This window comes from Diaphorina citri, unplaced genomic scaffold (genome assembly GCF_000475195.1).
Source record: "Diaphorina citri unplaced genomic scaffold, Diaci psyllid genome assembly version 1.1 scaffold22, whole genome shotgun sequence".
NCBI lineage: Eukaryota > Metazoa > Arthropoda > Insecta > Hemiptera > Psyllidae > Diaphorina > Diaphorina citri.
The window spans coordinates 465984-487324 of NW_007377460.1; the positions used below are offsets into that span (position 1 = coordinate 465984).

General features: G+C 40.3%; 1 protein-coding gene across 1 annotated transcript; it reads right to left on the minus strand.

Moving 5' to 3' along the window:
* Positions 1-341: 341 nt before the first annotated feature.
* LOC113467471 (golgin subfamily A member 2) lies at positions 342-1840 on the minus strand. The gene has a single exon (XM_026823675.1). It carries the CDS (start codon positions 1620-1622, stop codon positions 378-380), a length of 1245 nt encoding a protein of 414 aa, XP_026679476.1. The 5' UTR covers positions 1623-1840; the 3' UTR covers positions 342-377.
* Between the last annotated feature and the right edge of the window lie 19501 nt (positions 1841-21341).

Consider the following 21341-nt stretch of genomic DNA (forward strand, 5'->3'; position numbering starts at 1 on the left):
AATTATGTTCCAAATGAAATTGTAGGAGTAGGTAGGATTATTTATTTTCCACTTCAGGTCGACAAAAGTCATTCCGACCCAGACAAAATTTTCACGTAGCCGTAAATAGCTACTACAATGCGAACGTAAGTGATATCTCGAATATTTTCCAAGTACCTACCTACCTATTTATAGTGGGTTGTAGGACTTGTAGGAGAGTATCTAATAGGTCCCTATATTAGGGAACTTTTTAGCTATAGATTTATTTTCTTTTGGTAGGTACCTTTGCATGTAGGTACCTAAATTGTAAAAGGCGGTCCTTTAACAAAAAGTTTATTATTATTATTTTAGTAAAGCACAGGTTTTGTATTAAATTCTGTTTTTTATATTTCTTACACTCAGAAACATTTCTTGTTGGATTTACAATATTTCTTGGTGGGCGAGCAGTTGTCATTACATTTCCGAGATCTCGCAGTTCTAGGAGCGGGGCAGCAGGTTGTATTCGCCTTTACACTGGAAATATTGCCACCTCCACATCCTTTGTTAGCACCGGATTTGATGTCACACCTGGGGAATGATGTTATGGATGTGATACAGTCTGTCTTCCGACATGGGGATGAAGTGTAATCACAACAATCACCTCGCGTACGATTATTCTTCATCGTCATACGGCTAGGAAAGTTAACGGATCTTGCCCGTGACATATACTTGGTATTAGAACAACAGTCTGGTGGGGCGCTACATTTGATTCCTGTCAGGATTTGTCTCTTGAATTGTTCAATACATTTCCTGAGCTCACAACATTCCTGTTGTGCCCGTTCAAACTCACATTGGCATTTCTTCAGGTTCTTGCTGACACAATCCAGTTTCTTACTCAGATCACAATTCTCTTCACACAGGCATGAGTTCTCCATCTTCAACTTGTAATTCTCTTCCTGGCAGTTTTTGATTTGATTTTGAAGTTTGCAATTGCACGCCTTTTCTTTCTGGAGTGCTTCATGGGCTTGATCGAGAGCGCTTTGTAAGCATGCGACTTGGTCTTGTAACTTCTGTTTGGCACATTCACAGAGCTTCAGTTTTGAACACAGACACTCCAACTCTTGGTTGGCTTTCTGAAGATTACAGCGACATTCCTCTAGCTCTTGCTTGAGACATTCATTCTCATTAGTAAGATACTTGACCGTGTTCTCCAGCTCACATACTTCATTTTCCAACTCTGCCAGTCTATTCTCAAGACGTCGGATACAAAGTTCTTTCTCTTGGAGACATCTCTCCAGATCTACAACTTGCTCCTCCAACTTGCAAATCTGTTTGTTCGCACAATCCAAATCTTTCTCCAACTGACAGATGTAACTTTTCAGTTTTTCGATTTCATCGCATAGCTTTCGAAGGCAACAGATCTCTTGTTCTTTCTGTCTGACGCAGTCTTCTAGTCTGCAATTATCACATTTCAATTTCTTCACAGTTCGATCAGCACATTCAAGGTCATCGCATAACTTGTCGTTTATATGTTGTAGCTGACATAGCTCTTCTTTCAAGTGTGACAGTTCATCATTCAGATCTTGATTATCACAAATAGCCTGATTCTTCTCGGTTTCTAGATCCTTGACAACTTTTCTAATATCGTCTAAATCAATAGACATTTTTTGAAGCCCAGGTAACCTACCTATCAAAAATTTGGGTGCACAAGAAATTTTGATTGTGTTTTGAGAAATGTTAAGAAAAACTCGACGATTGATTTCGGTAGCGCCTCGAATTTCGTAAAATTATTTTATTGCCCAAGTAATGGCTGAAAAGAGTGGAAACTGTGGGTGATCATCACAGTGTAATGTTGATGTCATTGAATTGGCTGGAAATGGGAGTTACAAACCTCTTGAAAAATATTTTGTTCACAACTTTCTACTTTTTCCCATTTAAACCTGTAGTACGTACATACGTACGTACGTAACGTACAGACCATGGGCTAAATTTGAGGTCAATTACACAGGACATTGCAGCCTCAATTACCACCTAAACAAAATGGGTATAGCTGAGACACCTACCTGCCGTCAATGCAAAGAGGCACCAGAAACGGCGGAACACATCATATGTGAATGTGGTGTTGCCTCTCACAAACGACTGATATATACTTCTAAGGAAGATTATAACACCTAAAGAAGTCAAAGAAATCAGTCCTAAAAGAACCCTGGCCTTCGTAAGAAGTCTAGGGCTCTTCTAGGAAAAAAATAAAGGGAATGTCACAAAAGATCTAACCAGGTCGCAGTGACCAAGGGCGTTTATTAAAGCCGATGGCCCTACCTTTACCAATACCAAATGAAATCAAGCGCGCCGGGAGGCGCGCGAACGTCAAGAGTTCGCAGCACCGCCCGGCCTATATTAACACGAAACAGAATTTCAGCGGTACCTATTAAGGAGCGCGGTAGCGCTCCGCCCCGCCAAGTCAAGAAAGTTTGACCGCTTCATGAATTATATTCATTATCAACCTATTCAAGACTCTGAAATCTGAGTTGATACATAGGTACCTACCTAAATACTGAATATGCTTACTTCTAAAGCAACTACGTGGGTACCTATTTAAAAATTAGGTTCATTTATTTTTCTAAATGTCTATGAACATAGATGGGTAAGTACTTACAGCAAAAAATAGTGATATCCCCCCAAAAAAACACTTCGTGTTTAAAAATTAACGTCAAGAGTTGCCCTCCACAAAAAAGTACTGATATAAAAAAAAAGACGTTGTTCCGAGAACGAACATTATCCCAGCAGGATAAAATCCGCCCCGGCCGGAATCGAACCCGCGGCCCGCGGCCTAGCGCTTACAAGGCAGACAGGCCACCAACCAAGCTAACTAGGCTGGCGATTCTATTTTTAAAACACTATTTGGAATGTATATTTGCTTTTCATTTATCGTAATGTTAATATTGTGTTGTCAATTCGTACTTTGCGTTCTGTGCCATGCTTACGTCAGCTACTTTATTATGACGGCTGTACTGACATTGTTCATGTTTACAAGTCAACCTCGGAATGACTGGTCGAATGTCAAAATCATCGTGTTGTCGTGAAATCATGGAAATATTCAAAACGATTGATTTTATTCTTTGGACCATTGATTGTGTAATGCCACATGCTACAGGGGTTCCTAACCTTTTTGAAGTGACGGGTAACTTTATTACCAAACCGTTTTTTTTTTTCTTTTCAAGAGGTGTGATAGAGGGAACTGTAAGTGCCAAGGTCCTATCGTGCCTAAAGCGAAAGGAGAAAAAAGACAGATTCGGAGAAAGCCAACCGTTCCGAGAACGAACCTTATTTATATTTGGGATAATTGACATAGATATTGAAATGAGTTTAATAAGCATTCATTGATACACCATAAAATATGTTGTCAGCTCTTCTGGCAAAGTCATCTTGCGATTTTTACATATTTTGTACCTTGTGTTCCGCAAAGCATATTTTGAGAACCTCTGTGATAAAACCTGTATTAATCGGATATCAGAAAATATTCCAAGCCAGGACTCCCCAAAGTCCCAAATTAAGGGAGCAAAGGCCAGAAGGGCACGCGAATCAATCCTTTGGTCCTTCGATCGTATGGCTACGTGATGATAGGATAACACGTGAATGACATGAGTGGACGAATGACCGAACATTTAACTCAAAGGTTCGCCTTTCCGATTGCCCCAATTAGCATAGGCCTAAATTTACTAGAATACCTACACCTACACTCACGAGTCGAAAATGAGGGACAGATGGTTCTTTGAACTTTTCCAACTTTAAATATTTATAGTTTATACCTAATTCCATTGAAAATGGAGCCGACTATTTTTTTTCGATAGAGGGAACTATGTTAAGGTCTTATCGTCCCGAAGAGAGAAGAAAAACAGATAGGAGAAAGCCAGCCGTTCCGAGAACGAATCTCATCTGTTTAGGATAAAATACGCCCCGGGCGGGAATCGAGCCCGCGTCATAGTGTAACGTACACCCTGTGTTCACCGCGTGCGGACCGTACATTGAGGGGGGTTCTTTTTGGTGATCCAAAATATAGACAGGGGCCTCCAAATGCCTCTGCTTAGGTGACCCCAAATGCCCTCACTTGTGCGGGCGGCGTATTAAATTTCAAATTGTAAGGTTTTAATTTGCTGTATTACTTAACTTAATTTGTTTGTACTGACTTATTTGTTTAAGATAAAAACTTGATCAATTTAGATTGAATTTATCAAATGAACTTCTAAAAAAAAAAAAAAAAAAAAAAAAAAAAAAAAAAAGGGGGTAGTGCGTTACTTACATACGAATGTAGATGTAGGTACCTACCAACATTATTCTGAGTTCTGAGATACCCTAAATTTCAAGTGATGGATGGGCCGATGGATTGTTCTGATAGCGTTATCATGTTCACTGGCTTGTACCGAACAGGATACATGGTACCTACTTACTCGTACTTTGGTACCTATCTATTTGCTTACTTTGGTAGGTATCACTCGACACTCAAGATGTACCTACACTATACCTCCATAGAGATAGAGGTACCACACATGTAGGTATTTCTACGTCACCAAAGAAAATTTTGAAATCAACCCGGCAGACCGCTTAATCCCAGAGTTAAACTTAAACCAAGTTTAAACCCTGGTCATTAGAGACAGGGCCCTATCCATGATTTTGCCGAGGGGGGGTGAATGCTCCAAATTTTCGAAGCCTGGCCTACAGTACAGAAGAAAAATAAAGCTTGAGGGGGGTGGCCGGGGCCCCTCGGCCCCGATTTTTCGGAGTCTGACATACAGTAAAAGAGAAAAATCGAGCTCGAGGGGGGGGGGGGGGGTTCATGTTCAACGAACATCAGCAGTGGCGTACGGTAGTTTTTCATCCGAAGAGGAAAAAAAAGCAGAAAATCTGTAATTTGTAATTTATTTGTACAATTTATTTGACATAAAATATGTACATACTATGAGTACAATGTATAGCTAAAGATAACAGGTATTATTTATGTATTTAAAAAAATAAGAAAAAAAAGCAGTGTACTCTTCTCACACTAAGAGGAAAAATTCCCCTTGTTTTGTGAGAAGTGGTACAAATGTATGACGTACCTACATATATATGAAGGACTTCACACTTGTCACTCCTTGCGGAGAAAAAAATTGCGAGGTTGAGCTGGGCTTTGTTCCTAAAAGCACCTTACTTTTAGTCACAGAAATCAAAGCTACGTTTCCACTTGGGCGAAATTTGCCGCGCGGCATGCCAGGTCGCAAAAGCCGCCAAAGTGGACTCGCGGCACGAGTGAAATACCGCGTGCCCTCAGGATATTTAGAACCGCCTAATGTCGATATCGGTCCAGATCAAAGAAATGTCGCCCAGCATTGCAAATGGAAACGCAACCCGCGCGGCTTTTTGTATATTAATTTTCTAGTCTCTTAGCTTATTTCTCTGATTGAGCGACAATGCCATTTTGAAGGAATGCTGCGAGATACATGCTACATTGGAAATAGGTCATGCCGCATAATACAGGCCGCACGCAAATATATAGCCCAAATGGAAGCATAGCAGCAATCCTTGAAAATCCCCTCAATCTCGAGACTCGAGCTCCCTTCACACCCCCGGAACCAACGGGACCCCCCCGTTCTGGTTTCTAACGTCCTTGTTAACTGATTACACCAGAACTCGCGTCTGGTTCACTGATAGGCACTAATGATATTACGTTATGCTCGCTAAACTTACGAATCGACAACCGAAGCCAACTTTCAGTATTGTTATTGTTCAGCATTCTGATCGGTCGTGAGAACCGCGTCAAATTTTTCCCCCGGATCGAGAAAAAAAAATGTCGGAATTTTTTACGATGATTTTCCGAAAATTTAAGGAAAAAATTGATATTTCTGCGTTGAATGCCTGAGATGTGAGTGTTTTTTGTTTTAAGGAAATTGAAAAATAAATACCTAAATCGTTTTGTTTTAGAAAATAATTTAAAATTTGAATCGTAAGACAAAGTGCAGAATTTCGTACTTTAAATACCTAAATCCTATCAAATTTTAAAGAAACTACGTAAATCCCATGCAATTATACAACCCTAAAAATCAATAATTGATTTATTGATCTAAATACCGAATCATCTAACTTGACTATACCTAGGTACATAGGTACTTATTCAAAGGAACCTCAATAAATTAACCAAGTTACCTAAATGCGAAATACCCTTAAAATTTCTTAATCACTCGTCAAACTTACCTAATATTTATAAATAAAATTGTTCTAACATTGAACGTCTTTGTGGTAGGATCTTATTAATGGAAAATCTGGCGTCCTTTCTGCCCATTACCTAGAAATTTAGCATCTCCACCATTTTTCCCCCCAAAATCAAAGTCTCCACCGTTTTTTCACAAATTCCCCACTGTTTGATTCGCGGATTTCAAAATTATCGTTCTACTGTTTGGATGTTATTGTGATCTTTACTGTCACAGACAAGTGTTCTATCTCGTTTTCCTTCTGGTAGTCTATATTATGCTGGATCGTCTGAAACAATGGGTGAGTTGAGAAAGTAGGGTTTTTATTAAGGTAGAAACACACTACTATCACGTCACATCACGTGAGCTTACGTGACGTGAAACTAGTGTAGCTGTCCTGAACGAAATTATCTACAATATTATGGGAAAACTTTGAACTACATCTTTCTGACTCCCCATGAGGTCACGTGACGTGATAGTAGTGTGTTTCTCCCTCAAGATGTTTTTCGGGAAACTTTCTGAATCGGGGTCCCCTTTTGGAAACTGAAACCTTGATCTTAGATGGTTGGGAATGTGCCATCTTAGATATCCAATGGTTTACTACAGGCGCTACCACGCCACCTATAGTGGTGGAACTAATTTCCGTATTTTCCTTTAAAGATTTTATGTCATATGCCTATAATAGGTTCGCTGAGAATGTAAATCCGGCCCTGACCAGGCCATATGCCTATTAGGCAGTGGCGTAGCGTGGTCTAAATTCAAGTGTAGGGCGTGTTGGGGTCATGCACAGGTCTATCAAGTCCCATCACAGTACATGCCATTAATATTTATGGGCATTAGAGTGAACTTTTGAGTTGTATGGCCGCCATACATACACGCTACGCCACTGCTATTAGGGGCACTGAGAATATAAATCCAGTCCTGCTGCTTAAGGTGTGGATTTCTATGAAGTATGTAGGTATATTTTAGGGGGATTCAAGGGTTTAAACCCCAATCCTGTCAACACCGTGAGGTAGGTGCCTTTCCTATCTCACTGACACGAAAATTAGTTTAAGGGGTACGAAGAAGATTTTTGCCTAAAGTCTGTTCTCCCCTTCTTTGCTTTCCAGAGTGTTAAAATTTGGAAACGCGCTCCCTTGCCCCCGACTTCAGACATGAGTGCAGGACCTATCCGGGAAATGAACCCCAATGACTTTCAACTCCAGAAACCTCTCAGACTGATCTTCAACAAAAACACCATGTCTATCACAAGTAAGTTAGTTTGGCTCATCTGTTCGTTCTCGGAACGGCTGGCTTTCTCCTTTACCTAGGTAACCTAGGTACTGTCTTTCTTCTTTCCGCTTTCGGAACGAAAAGACCTTAGCAGTTACAGTTCCCTCTATCAAATCTCTTAAAAAAATCTCATCTTTATTGGATAATTTATCCGTAATAGGCCAATGGCCTGTTCCTGAAATCATCTTTATTCTTCGCAAAGGTATGTGTGTATTGGACAACAAGACATCATTATGCAGAAAAGAACCACCTAAAAGGGGAATCGCCTTATGAAAGGTTCTTTTCTGCTTAATGTCATATTTTGACGTAACTTTTTACTTTGTGAAGTATACTATCCGAGCTCTAATTCTGAGGCTAAAAATCCATACCTCGGCTGGGGTTGAACCCACGCCCTCCTGTTTACCAGGCGAGCTTCTTTACCATTGCACCACCGAGGCCAGAGTAGCTAGCTAGTAGGTACATGTAAATCCACACAATGAAAGCTAGGTAGGTAGGAGCTCTATTACAGATGATCTCAAGTAGGTATAGGTACGTCTCGTCCGTATGTATCTAGGTAGATTAGGTACCTATTCTTTAACATAATTATGCAGATCTTCCCTCTCATACCGGGTGTACACGAAGAACGTTCCTGTTTCTACTTTGGCAACGTCGCATTCCAAGTTATGAAAACAGACTAGGTGCCTGCCTAGTGCCTACAATACTGGATGTGCCAAAACCACCCTATTTTATTAAAGCCAGCCTAGTTAGCTTGAAGGGTAACGTGTCTGCCTGGTAAGCGCAGGGTCGCGGGTTTGATTTCCCCCTGGGGCGGATTTTATCCTGAACACATCAGGTTCGTTCTCCTTCTCTCTTCCCTTTCTGGACGATAAGACCTTGGTAGTGATAGTTCGCTCTATCTCACTTCTTAAAAAAAAAAAAAAAAAAAAAAAAAAAAAAAAAAAAAAAAAAAAAAAAAACCACCTATCGTGGTACAAAAATATTTTCAATTCCACTCATTTAAAACAAGGTACGCCAGCCTAGTTAGCTTAGTTGGTAGTGCGTCTGCCTTGTAAGCGCTAGGCCGCGGGTTCGATTCCCGCCCGGGGCGGATTCTATCCTGATGGGATAATGTTCGTTCTCGGAACGGCTGGCTTTCTCCTATCCTGTCTTCTTTCTCTCTTCGATTTCGGGACGATGAGACCATAGCAGTTACAGTTCCCTCTGTCAAACCTCTTCAAAAAAAAAAAAAAACAAAAAAAGACAACGTACCTACCTACGGTAGGGTCATACGGCTACATGCTGTGCGTTACTTACATACGAATGTAGATGTAGGTACCTTACCAACATTATTCGAGTTCGAGATACCCTAAATTCAAGTGATGGATGGGCCGCGATGGATTGTTCTGATAGCGTTATCATGTTCACTGGCTTGTACCGAACAGGATACATGGGTAACCTACTTACTCGTACTTGGTACCTATCTATTTGCTTACTTTGGTAGGTATCACTCGACACTCCAAGATGTACCTACACTATACCTCCATAGAGATAGAGAGTACCACACATGTAGGTATTTCTACGTCACCAAAAGAAAATTTTGAAATCAAACCCGGCAGACCGCTTAATCCCAGAGTTAAACTTAAACCAAGTTTAAACCCTGGTCATTAGAGACAGGCCCTATCCATGATTTTGCCGAGGGGGGTGAATGCTCCAAATTTCGAAGCCTGGCCTACAGTACAGAAGAAAAATAAAGCTTGAGGGGGGTGGCCGGGGCCCCTCGGCCCCGATTTTTCGGAGTCTGACATAACAGTAAAAGAGAAAACGGGAGGGGGGGGGGGGGGGGGGCTAGGCCCCCCTAAATACAGCCCTGATTAGAGAGGGTTACTTACTTAATTTATGTGTCCAGGGTCACCAAACAAATGCTGTCGTATTAAGTTCTTCCAGTGCTGCACGACTCGTATCGCATTAAACAACCCGAGAGAGGGTTAAACACCCCCTGATACTCCAGAGGGTAAACCCTAATTATTTAATTTAGAATGGGTTTATGTGGGAATGTTTTACTGCAATATGCCTGCATAAAGATAATATGAAAATAGGTAAGGTACCTACTATAAATAGCTTAATATTACAGGTACCCACTCGTAACTAGCTAGTACTATTATACCTACCAAACCAACTCGTAATCATTTGATGTCTGTGAACCTGGGAATAGGTAATCAGATTATTCCTTTCAATGGATAATGATTTACTGTAATACTCAACTTGGCAAATCATTTTAATTAAACCGGTGTTCGATCATAGGTAACTTCGACAATAGGTAACTAATTGCTGTACAGAACTTTTTCTCAATTACTTTTACCCTTTCTTTAATTAATTTTCCATGAATCACCGAATCACCTTTGGTTTTATAAGTTCACATTGACACAATAATTTTCACCTAATTACCTAAGTATGTTTACATAAGTTAACAATAACACAAGTACAACCTACCTATTCTATCTTTTTTTTTTTTTTTTAACACCCCTTGTACCCACAGTTCTATTGCAAATATCATCATAAGAACGGCACAAACAACCCATCTATCTGGGAACAAACCATTTTCTTAATAATTAGGTACCTAGTTTTACGTACCTATATTTTAAAAAGTTACTTTTCCGTCGCTAAGCCCAGAAGCTGCGCCTCTTTTTTTTTTCGTCACTAACTGCTTAGGTAATTTCATTAGTCGTCACCAACTCCTTTTGTCGTCACACCCCTGGGTTGATGTCAGCCTGGAAGTCACCTCGCTGATGAAAGGTCACCCGATTTGACTTTAACCTACCGAGACCTTAAATGAGAATCTAGCTAGTACACCTCGCAATCTAGTATTTCACTGGATGAGTTAAGGTATTGTTCAATATGGTAGGCAAACCCATTGTTATGCACAGCAGGTCTTACAAGATCTCCAAGTTCAGAGGTACCTTATGGCTAGATTGGTAGTTATTTTAATCAGGGCCGTATTTATGGGCAGGGTGGTCCTCCTCGGGCTTCTTTTTGGTCCTAAATGTAGTGTTCCTTGCCTTTTCCCGTGTTCAGACGCAGTGTTTTTCGTCACCCTCTCCACCAGCCCGAGGGTGAGTGCTTTAGGCTGATATTTGGTTTTGGCTGTTTTCTTTACGAGTGAATGCCCTTCGATCTCAACCTTGGCTATTACTTTAGCAGGGGAATTTGGTCCTAAATGTAGTGATATACTAAAAGTATTGGCCTTTAGAGCACCCCCTCATCCCCTCTCCCTATAAGTCACTGTTCGGGCAACCCCCCCTCGCTGAAATCTTGGATACGGACCTGACTATAATATAGAAATATAGATATAAAGTCTAGAAATACCTATATCTGTCTAAATTGGTGGTTATGCCCTTCTAGAGAGCATAGTCGCCTGTTAGTTTCCGTTTGGAGTGGATTTTTCAGTGAACTTGGATCTTGGATGTTTGTTATTATTTTTGAGGTCTGTCATCTATCTAAATGCTGTTTTGAGGTCATTTTCCTTTGGGGAAACTTTGCGTTTTCAACCCTGATGATTTTTCTTCTTCTCAAATTCTCATCACTTTGGAAAATTGTATTGGGAGGATTTTACAAAAAGTCGTACATCTTGAATAGTGGAGATATCAACGTGATTATTTTTGAAACATTCCGTATTAGAAAATATTTACGCAAAAAGGGCTCGAGTAGGATTAGGCCCTTGTTTTAAAAAAGCCTTCAATTCTAAAAACAAAATTCCCAGCAGACACACATCAGTCAAAACTTACCAAACTAACCGAAGTGTCTTGACATTCCTCATAGCAGCAAAACAAACATACATACACACTCATATTTCACTCGTGCCGTGGTTATAAATGACCGTATAGCTATTATCAAGCTAAAGGTATCAAGCATACCACGTTAGCCTGAAGGTAATAGATAGGTGTTTGAAGGACCTAAACCTAAGAACAATCTCAGCAACACCTTCTGTGAGAACACCATGGCATCGATGAGAGGTGATGAACCAGTAGATTTGCCAAAGTCAATCACATGGCGGTTACCAAGGGGTTCTTAAAAAAGATAAGTCCTACCCTTTTTGCTGGTTGTACATATTATAAAAGCATTAAATTTAGTCATTCGGTCAGTGTTTTGAACTCTCGCCCCCCCCCCCTCGACAAAACCCTGGATACAGCCCTGATTCGGGGTCCTAAAAAATACTCAAGCCTTCCTCTTTTTGCTGGTTGTGTAAAAGAACCAACTTTCGATAGGATAAGCGTCTCTCATGGGATTTTCCGTGAGCACCATTTCTGAAGAAACATCAAAAATAAAAGGAGTAATTCTACAAGTTGTAGAAACATAGATACCCAAAGTGCCTTTGAACGTGAGACTGTAGACCTAAGGGCAAGAAAGTCAAAATAATTTCACAGAAAATCAAAAAATCCAACGTCACAAACTCGAATTTTCCGATGACCACATACCACCAAAAACTTTAGCTACCATTGCATGTTCTGGTCGGGGATCAGGATGTTTGATTTATATCTCCGTCCTCATCAAACAATCGAGATAATTGAGTTGATTGAAAAGGTCACAAGTTGATTGATACTCAGCGTACTCTATCAGTTTATCAGATATCTTGGCGATAGCTTTAAAAACTTTAAGCGAATCTGATTTGCGTAGGATCCACAGAGATATCACAACAATCAAGAAGATAATCAACGATGTCATATTATTTAACGAAGTTTATTTTGATCAATCAATGGGCTTTTTTGGAGTACCTAGATCACTTGATGTCACATCTCATGTACTTAGGTAAGAAGCTACCAATAAATTTCACTAACAGACCACCAATAGTATGTATCAATACAGAAAACTACTCCGGGAAGTCCATAGCCAGCTAAGCAGCCAACTTTTTCACCAATGTCACCATGGACAAATCACAAGTCAAATCTCAAAATGAAGTCTCATTCTCTCATTATTCCCAGAACTGACCTCAAACCTTACAAAACGTCCTTAATGGGATGCTTAGTGCTTACCTCTGTGACAAAGATACAATTCCTGCAATCAAGCATGAGAGGTTCCATACCAAACATACCCGCGGATATCTTGAAACTTGAGTGGCGTGTCGTAAGATTTTCAAGAGGGGAAGCTCTAAAACTCCTATACCTACAGGTATGCTGATCTGCCGGTGCTCTTATGTCGTCCACTCATACTGTCAGAACGTGTGTGGTGGAAAAAAGCTTGAGAATTTCCTGTCTTGAGACCGAATGCCGACTACTCTACAAGATGATGACGATCCCGAAAGCCGAGATCTGGAGATGAATGAGAGCAAAGGGAACGCCAGAGAAATAGGTACTCGAGAATAGTGAAGGATATGTATTATGTATGAGAAAACACCATTTTCGGTAAGGTGATAAGTAGGGGAGGCTTCGTACATCGACCCGTCCCATGATGGAACGAGTATGGATTGATTGATTGTGAGAAAAACCCGGAAAGAAGACTAAATGCGATGCTCTCCCGAGTCCCCCAGCTCTCATAGATACCACGGCCACTGACAACACATTCCTTCTGCATTGACATTAACCATGCGACATTAGCGCAACATCTTGACCATGTTGATCCGGTAAATCACAAGTAATTAGACAGGAGTGAGGATGAATTAGCATACCTGAAGAAGTTGACAACCAGAGTATAATTAACACGACAAGTGAAGAACATTGACGAAGAAGCTGTTGAGGAAAAGATTAATGAAGACTACCGCGTTTAATTTGATCTCGCAACGTCGGTCGTCAAGGATCTGATGAAGTGTGGTAGTCATGTGGTTATGGATCAAACATTATTTTCAATTATAGCACCTGATTAACGTTAATCTGATTTTTTACAATACTGCGTACGCAGATCGCGTCTAAAATCAAGCGAGTTTTAGACTATGGTAAACATCATTCACAATATTCGACAGGCGAATCTCGAGCTAAGAGTTGAGCAGGACGACTGTTCCATAGTTCCATACGTAAATGCCAAGCTGGTGATTCAAGAATTTAATTTTCCTCTTTATTGTTATTCCGAAGACAAATACTACGAGTTTGATTCATATGGATGTGAGATAGTGTGAAATAATGACACAATAATTAATTGCCATGTCCTTTTGAAAACAACGAATAATTTAATCCAGGTAAACCTAATAACATCTAACATCTCATCAATAACAACAGCATAGATACTCGTACGTATAGCAATTAGTATCATATTATACTGATTCGATTCACACCTGAGCTTTCTGATTCATTAGGTCATCCAGGTGTTGGTTTTAATCAATTTAATTGAACTGTGTAACATAACACCGGATTTCCCTGTAGAGTACCCCGAGTTGCTACCGTAGACTGTAGAGTACCTGCCTGTACCTAGAGTAGGTATCTACCTATAATATTTATTATCACACACCTATTTAGATAGGTACAATAGGTGTTTGTTGTTGTCGTTGTTTATTTATTTTTCGCGTAAATTGTAAATGTAAAATGCAAATGTAAATGCAGTTTCTTTGTGTTATTATGTCACAAGTTTGGTGCTCACTGCAGCATTGTAGGATTTTCCCAATATCTCAATAATCCTAACATTCAATGTTTACCTACCATGCTGGCACCGGTCGCTATGCGCATTTATATGTCATAGCTACTCATTTTCCTCACGAGGCTGAGTGGGCCCCGCAACAGCCAGTCACGGAATCAATCATTTGCATGATACAAATTTCTTGACCCCGCCGGGAATCGAACCCGGGTCTCCCGCGTGCAACGCGAGCACTACGCTATGGGAGCTGACCACGGAGTTTTTTCGGAAACGGAAACCATTTCCCTTCTTCAAGGTGACAAATTGCCTTTGGTTTATGCAAGGCGCTACCACACCGTCAGCTTTAGAAGAGGGGAAATCGTCTCAGGTTCCATAATTAAAATACACCCCAACCAGCCTAGTTAGTTGTAGGCCGCGGGTTCGATTCCCGCTCGTGGCGGATTTTATCCTAATGGGATAATGTTCGTTTTCGGAACGGCCGGCTCTTTCTTCGCGTAAATTTGATCTTCGACATTCGTTTCACAATATTTGTACGTAAAACCTCGGTAGTTAACAGTTTCTCCTAAACCTCTTGAACGCCTTTTCTGTTCCATCTGTTCGTTTATGCTCCAAATGCTCCATAGAAAACGACCACGGGCAATCCTTTCCCTAAAAGTGTGTCCACACATAGAGTCGACCGGCCGTCGATCTGAGGTGAATCTATGTTGTCGAGGCAGTGTGAACGGTTTAGTCGACATCCGATCGATGGCAGGTCGATTATGTGTGGACACAGCTTTGCACGTGCTACAGAAATCACCTTAGTGGAAGTGAAGGAAGCTCCCCATATCATTAGAGGAAATGAAGACACATTCCCGCGACCTTGCCTATAGTAAACACGAACACTAATAGTAATAAATACCTAATGCTAGTAGATATGTATAGTAATCAGTCATAGAATAGTACTCGGACATGCCTACAAACTAGGTATAGGTACATAGCTAGAACTTTGTGTTTGTAGAGGTAGTGGTGTCCAACCTTTAGAGAACAATCTTTGTCTGTAGTTACAAAAGTCCAAGCCGGTGGAGCGCGAAGCGCAAACGTACGCGCAACTCCGCGAAGACCCCAGGGGGGTTGAGGGGACAAAGCAATTCTCGCGAGCGCAAAACGCGAGTTCTTCAATATTGCTCAAAACCTCGTGAGGTAACCTAGAAATTGAGACTGTACTGTGTTCGGTTTTGAATTGTGCTAGACTCTCCACAAACGATTTTTACATAGTTTTTTTAATCCTTGAGTAATGAGTTCCAACAAAAGTGTAGTCTGTTTAGTAGCTACCGACATTATATGTTGTTCAAGAACCAAACCGTCTCATAGTTTAAGAACCTCTGCTTCACTCACAAGAGCCTCTACTATGGCGCAGGTACTACTAGAGCCATAGAGCCTCTCCACTATAGGCACATAGTAAACTTGACCTAAAACCTGTCCTATCTCAACCACACATACATGTATCATTAGTCACTCGTTAGTGATAAGAAGATAACAACGTAGTTATCACATGGAAAGCTTTGATTATCATGCGATAGATGAGTGTGTTGGAATGATGCATTTTGTAGGCATCACATAATTTGTTATACTTATCTATAGGTATGTATTTCGAGCGATATGTTACGTGTTGTATAACGATTTTCCGGTCCTAAGGTATTGTCTTCAATAGATTCGTAATTGCTGATCAGCATCAGTTGGCATTTGTAGATCAGGAAAGCTTTGGAGAATATGGGAATGTTTTGATTGGAAATTTGGATCTGAATCTTGGAATTCGGTTTTGATTGGCGGAATCGACGGAACAGATCACCAGGATCTGTTAGGTAGGTATTGCTGTCTGCTGCTGCATCTGAGTTAAAATTTTCGTAATCGTCCGTTATCTAGAATCGCCGGCGCCGTCACCCACTAACCAAGCTTCAGAGAGGTGATCTGGTTTGCCGAAATCTGCCTGCCTGGGATTCCTCAGGTATGGAGTTACGACCGCAATACTCAATACCAACTGCACAAACTGAGCTTGAATCCAAACAATTCACTGCGACCTTGTATTCTGGGAAAGGGTCTGGTTTGGTGCAATATCTGAAACAGTTCACACGTTACAATCATATTTCTCAGGATCGTTATGCGCCTGGTTAATGGATTTCGTAGTATTGCCTCTGCTGGCGTGTGAGAATATGTCTTTGAAATCATTCCTTTGTCTCGGCAAGGCGATAAAGGATTATCAATGAGTAACATTCTTATCAACAGGTCTAGTGGTAGAGATTGTCCTAATCGCATTTCGCTTAGAGATGCCTACCAATTAGTTCACTTAATCACCTTAGACATAGGCATTCTACAAATCTACACAGATGAGATACTGTTTTATCTGACGACCGAAATGTTTCTGAAGTATCGCGTTACCTACCGACACCTATACCTCGGTGTGCAGTAGTGATAGCGATTGTCTCAATCGCATTTCCCCAGATTTACCAATTAGTACCTACACTTTAGACATAGGCATTCTACGTACCAATTAGTTAGGCGTAGACATTCTAAACAGAAGAGATTACGTTTTATCTGCCGATGGCGACTGATGTTTCGAGTGTATATGGTTACCGACCGACATCTATACCTCTAGTTACAATTTACACTTAGGCCAGCCACTCACATCAGGTACACCTGATCAGGTCCGCCTGTCAGGTCTACCTGATAGTGAGTGGTTGGCCTTAGCTTAGGAAGGGTTTCACTGTCCCTGACCCACTGATGAGCGCAAAATGAGCCACGTACATCTCCTCTCTTACTAAACGACTGAGCTACTGAGAAGGTCTCAGCAACACCAATTTTCCACACGTTTAGAAGGTCCCAATACTGAATTTCCGTACATTTAGCAGCATCCTCGTCAAATCAAGAAAAACCGCAAGATTCTCTGACACGCGGGAAAAGACGACTCCCAAACCACAAAGGTGATTCGCGGTCGCCTTATTGACAAACAAATTGTTCAGATTCGCCTTATTGACGAACATAACGTTCCGCAAGATTTTCCGATGCAGGATGACTTGAAAACCGCAGATTTGCCCAATCGACAAACTTATGTTTATCGTCCCGCGTAAGGTTATACCCACCCGAGAGTTGACTAACTTGACCATCATCGATTAGGATAATGGTAAATACGAGTATGCCTATGAATCTAGTGCCTGACGCTCTATTAAAACAATTACCCGATTGTCCGTGAAGATGATTGTTCCTGTTCAATACAAATCCGGTGGTGGATGCGGTTACAAACCGCAAACATAAATAAATCATCAATTGGTCGGAAATTAGTGGAGATGTCGGCTGATCCAATGTTAGCGCAGTCAGTCTAGGTAGCTTGGTCCACTCTGATCCTTAGGTGTAGGGGCAACGGGCAACTGCCCAAAAGGATGAGTTAAGCTTATAGTGCTTCTGCTTATACGAATCTACCAATCTAGGTAGCTTGAATGGTTACGCGCTTGCCTTGTAATCGTTGGGTTAGTTCTCGAAAAACGTTGCCCTTTTTGCCAATTTCCACGGGGCTAAGAGTGAGAACCGAGTTCATGAAAAAACCGTAGGTCTTTTCTGAGAAAATGAGAATTGATCCAAGATTAATAACTTGATTCTGCATTGTTCGAATCCTTTCATTATTCTATGAAATTAATTAGTCCAGGTATGATTCAGAACAATTTATTATTATGCAACGAGTGTTTTCTTCGTTATTCCTTTGGCTCTGACGCACAACAGTTCAAAATGCCGCGTCTTCCGCGTAGATCATCTTGGAAAAGAAAAAGGAATACGAGTAAAAACATATGTAAAATTCTAGATGAAAAATAAATAAATAAATCCAGCTCGATGTGAGTGGAAGATTTTTCTTCGTCTAAATAACAGATTAATTATAATGATGAAGAGTTCTCTTGGACTATAAAAGGGAGTTGATTAGAATCCATGAAGATTTTTCTTGGATGAGATAGGGAATTAATTGGAATAATGAAGATTTTTCTTCATCTACCTGATGATCAATTAATACGAAAATTTTTCCTGTCATTTTTATTGAACCACATTGGTAACAAGTTCGATCATCCAATGGTAACTACAAATGATCATAATAATCGTAATACCAGTAGACCTCTGTGGCCGAGTGGTTAAGAACACTTACTCTCAATCCAGAGGTCCTAGGTTCAAACCCCGGCCGGGACGGACATTTCCTGACCAAAATTTCCGTTCTCGGATAGGCATGGATGCAAACGGATGTTCCTTGAAGTAATGCTCAAGCGGTTCCGAGGAACAATCTTTTTCTTTTGCTACCTAATTCGATGCTTTGGCTGAGATTGATCCAGCACCCTATTACCAGGCGGGTACCTTGAACATTAATCCACCACGATGTACCTACAGATCTATTACAATAAATACGGCTGGTTTTCTACTATCCTGTCTTCCTTCTCTCTTCGATTTCGGGACGATAAGACCATAGCAGTTACAGTTCCCTCTGTCAAACCTCTTAAAAAAAAAAAAAAAAAAAAAAACATAACTATTACTATAAAAAACATAATATTTTATACTATAAATAACATCAAATAAATTCATCATGCTTAGTAGATAGGTAGGTATCTCGTACATATGTAAATGTTACATCCTTTTACTATTTACTACATAGTAAAATACTATCATCATGACATACCGGCCAAGATGTTGCAAGCCTACTTCTTCCTGTGTTGCCAAACTAGCAGGTTAGGATAATCTTGAATATGACCTTGACATAGAGGTTCTCTAGATCGCCTGAATATAATTATTGACAGTGTCTTTATAATGGTAGAACAGATGGACAGGCAGAATTTATGAGTACTGCTGTAGCTTTGAAGACAACTTGTATCTTGGTTATCTTTATCCATGATTCGATTGTGTAGCGCGGTAGCATGCCGTAGCTTTGGACTTATAACTTTACACTGTAGGGTCTACAGTCATTTCATGAATATTTATACACGACACTATTGTTAGTTATCTAGCATGAGGAGGACAGGATAGGAAAGCCAGCCGCTTCAACAACGAAACTTTTCTGTTTAAAGTTCACTACGGACGGAATGCGCTACCTTCAGAGCTAAGTAAGCTGGGTTGACTTATTACTCTACTCTGTAGAGCAGGGTTTTCCAACTAAGTATGAGCCGCGGACCACTCTTCAATTTCATAATAACTCACGGACTACTTCTTTTTCCGATTCGGTCTTCTACCATCCGATTTTGATGTCCACAATGGAGAGTACCAACTACCAACGTATCCACCAAATCATAACAGGAAATTACATAAACCTCCAAATTCTCAAATAACATACTCGAAACTTTGAAAGACATTGACGATAATGATGGACGTAACAAAGATTGAAATAATTGGGAATATGTCTTCTCAAGAATAATTGGGAATATACCTCTTTAAGAAGAAGATGCGTCTTTATCAGAACAAACACCGGAACACGGCTAACTAAGTTAAGTACATATCTAAGTAACAAAATAACTATCCAATATAATAGACTTAATAATCATGCCAGTTCGGAAGTAAAACCAATCTAATGATAAGCTGCGAAACTATTCAACTAGTCATACACGATGGAACTTTCGGTCCATCTTCAGTTCTTTCGCGATAATTTGCGATTTTAGACTGTTGAATGAACGAAGCGAGTTCTAAGTTTTAAAACGATGATTTTTCTTAAGTTTCAACCAGACGATTTCAGCATAACTCTCGAATGATTTGCCCGATTTTGATAAATTTGGAACCCGATCGTGACTTCGATGATTCTGTAGAGACCCTTCCTCTGAATGAGTCCTACAGTTTACTGAACTACTAGTAAACATCATAAATTGATGAAGCCCTAACAGAAGAGATTTTTGCCTCTCAAGAGGTTTGATAGGGAAAATTGTAACTCCTAAAGTCTAGTCCCGAAAGCGAAGAGAGAAGAAGGACAGGATAGGAGAATGCCAGTCGTTCTGAGAACGGATCTTATCCCTCCAAGTGCTACCCTCCAAGCTAGGGTTTGGTTTGAATTCCAGCAGACATAAAAATAAGTAGCGTAAATTCGAGGTGGACATTTGTAAAAGCTTTGCTTAACACTTTAACAGAAATCAATATCTTTTATAAAAGGAGCGTTTAACCGAAGAGTCTGATTTCCATAGAGATCGTCACAAGGCCCCTATCTCATTGTAAACACTCGAGTTGTCATGCTGAAAACTCTCGAGACATGCTAATAATCTCAGACATGCTATTAGGCAGAAGTAAGTAGTACCTACCTAATTATAATACTCCTAATTGGTATTATCCAGCTACTTATTAATTTGAGAGTCCGACTATAACTTTGGTAGGGACTTGTTATAGCAGGGCCGTATATAGGGTGGAGGGGGGCTCCCCCTGGAACTTCATTTTTCTCCTTTACTGTAGGCCAAACTCCGAAAATTTGGAGCATCCCCACCCCGGTACATCACTGTTGGACCTTGGTCCCCCGCCCTCGACAAAATTCTGTATACGGCCCTGTGTATAGGTAGGTACTTTGGATATAAATTCACTTGTTGTTAGGTACTTAGGCTAGGTAACAGTTAACGGTAAGTAGGTATTATCAAATTGTCATGGTCATTATCGAGTAATAAAATACCTACTTAATTAGGTACTTCTCGAGGTAGCTTTCAGTGTCACAAAGAATATTTTCCAAACAATACCCATTTTGTTATGTAATATACGTAGAGTTAGGTACCTACCTACCTACAAAGAACTTTTTGCTATCACGAAACGTAGAAATAAAGAGAGGGATTCACATCAAACAGTGGATGTGCCAGACTTACCGATTTTCTGTATAAAAAAGTGGATGAAAAGTGTTATTACTCAATACTCGTATGTATTCATTAGTGGATGTGCCATGTTGTCCAATGCACTTTCTCGTGCAACTATAGGTAACCAAGGAATAGAGTATTTATCATAATTGGCGTACCTATATCTACTTCTATTTATAACCTAGTACCTACGTATCATTTGGATCTAGACGATAGTGAAACCAGTTTCACTGCGTTATGAGTTCCAAACAGAACCAGCATGGAAGTTTTATTAGTTTGATTGCTCATCGCTAATATCGGAATGGCAAAGCACTGAAGCACTCAATTCGCCAGGTGAACAGATTATTGAATAGAGGGATTAGAGGGGTATATTAGGAAGTGAGGAAGTACTATGGAACTATGGGAAGTTAAGAACTTATACATAACTATGAATTCATAGCGAAGGAATAAGTCGGCGCATCTCTGTATCAACTAGTTCAAGGTCACGCAATAGATATATCTATGTCTATATCTCTATAATATGTATGTATTTAATTAT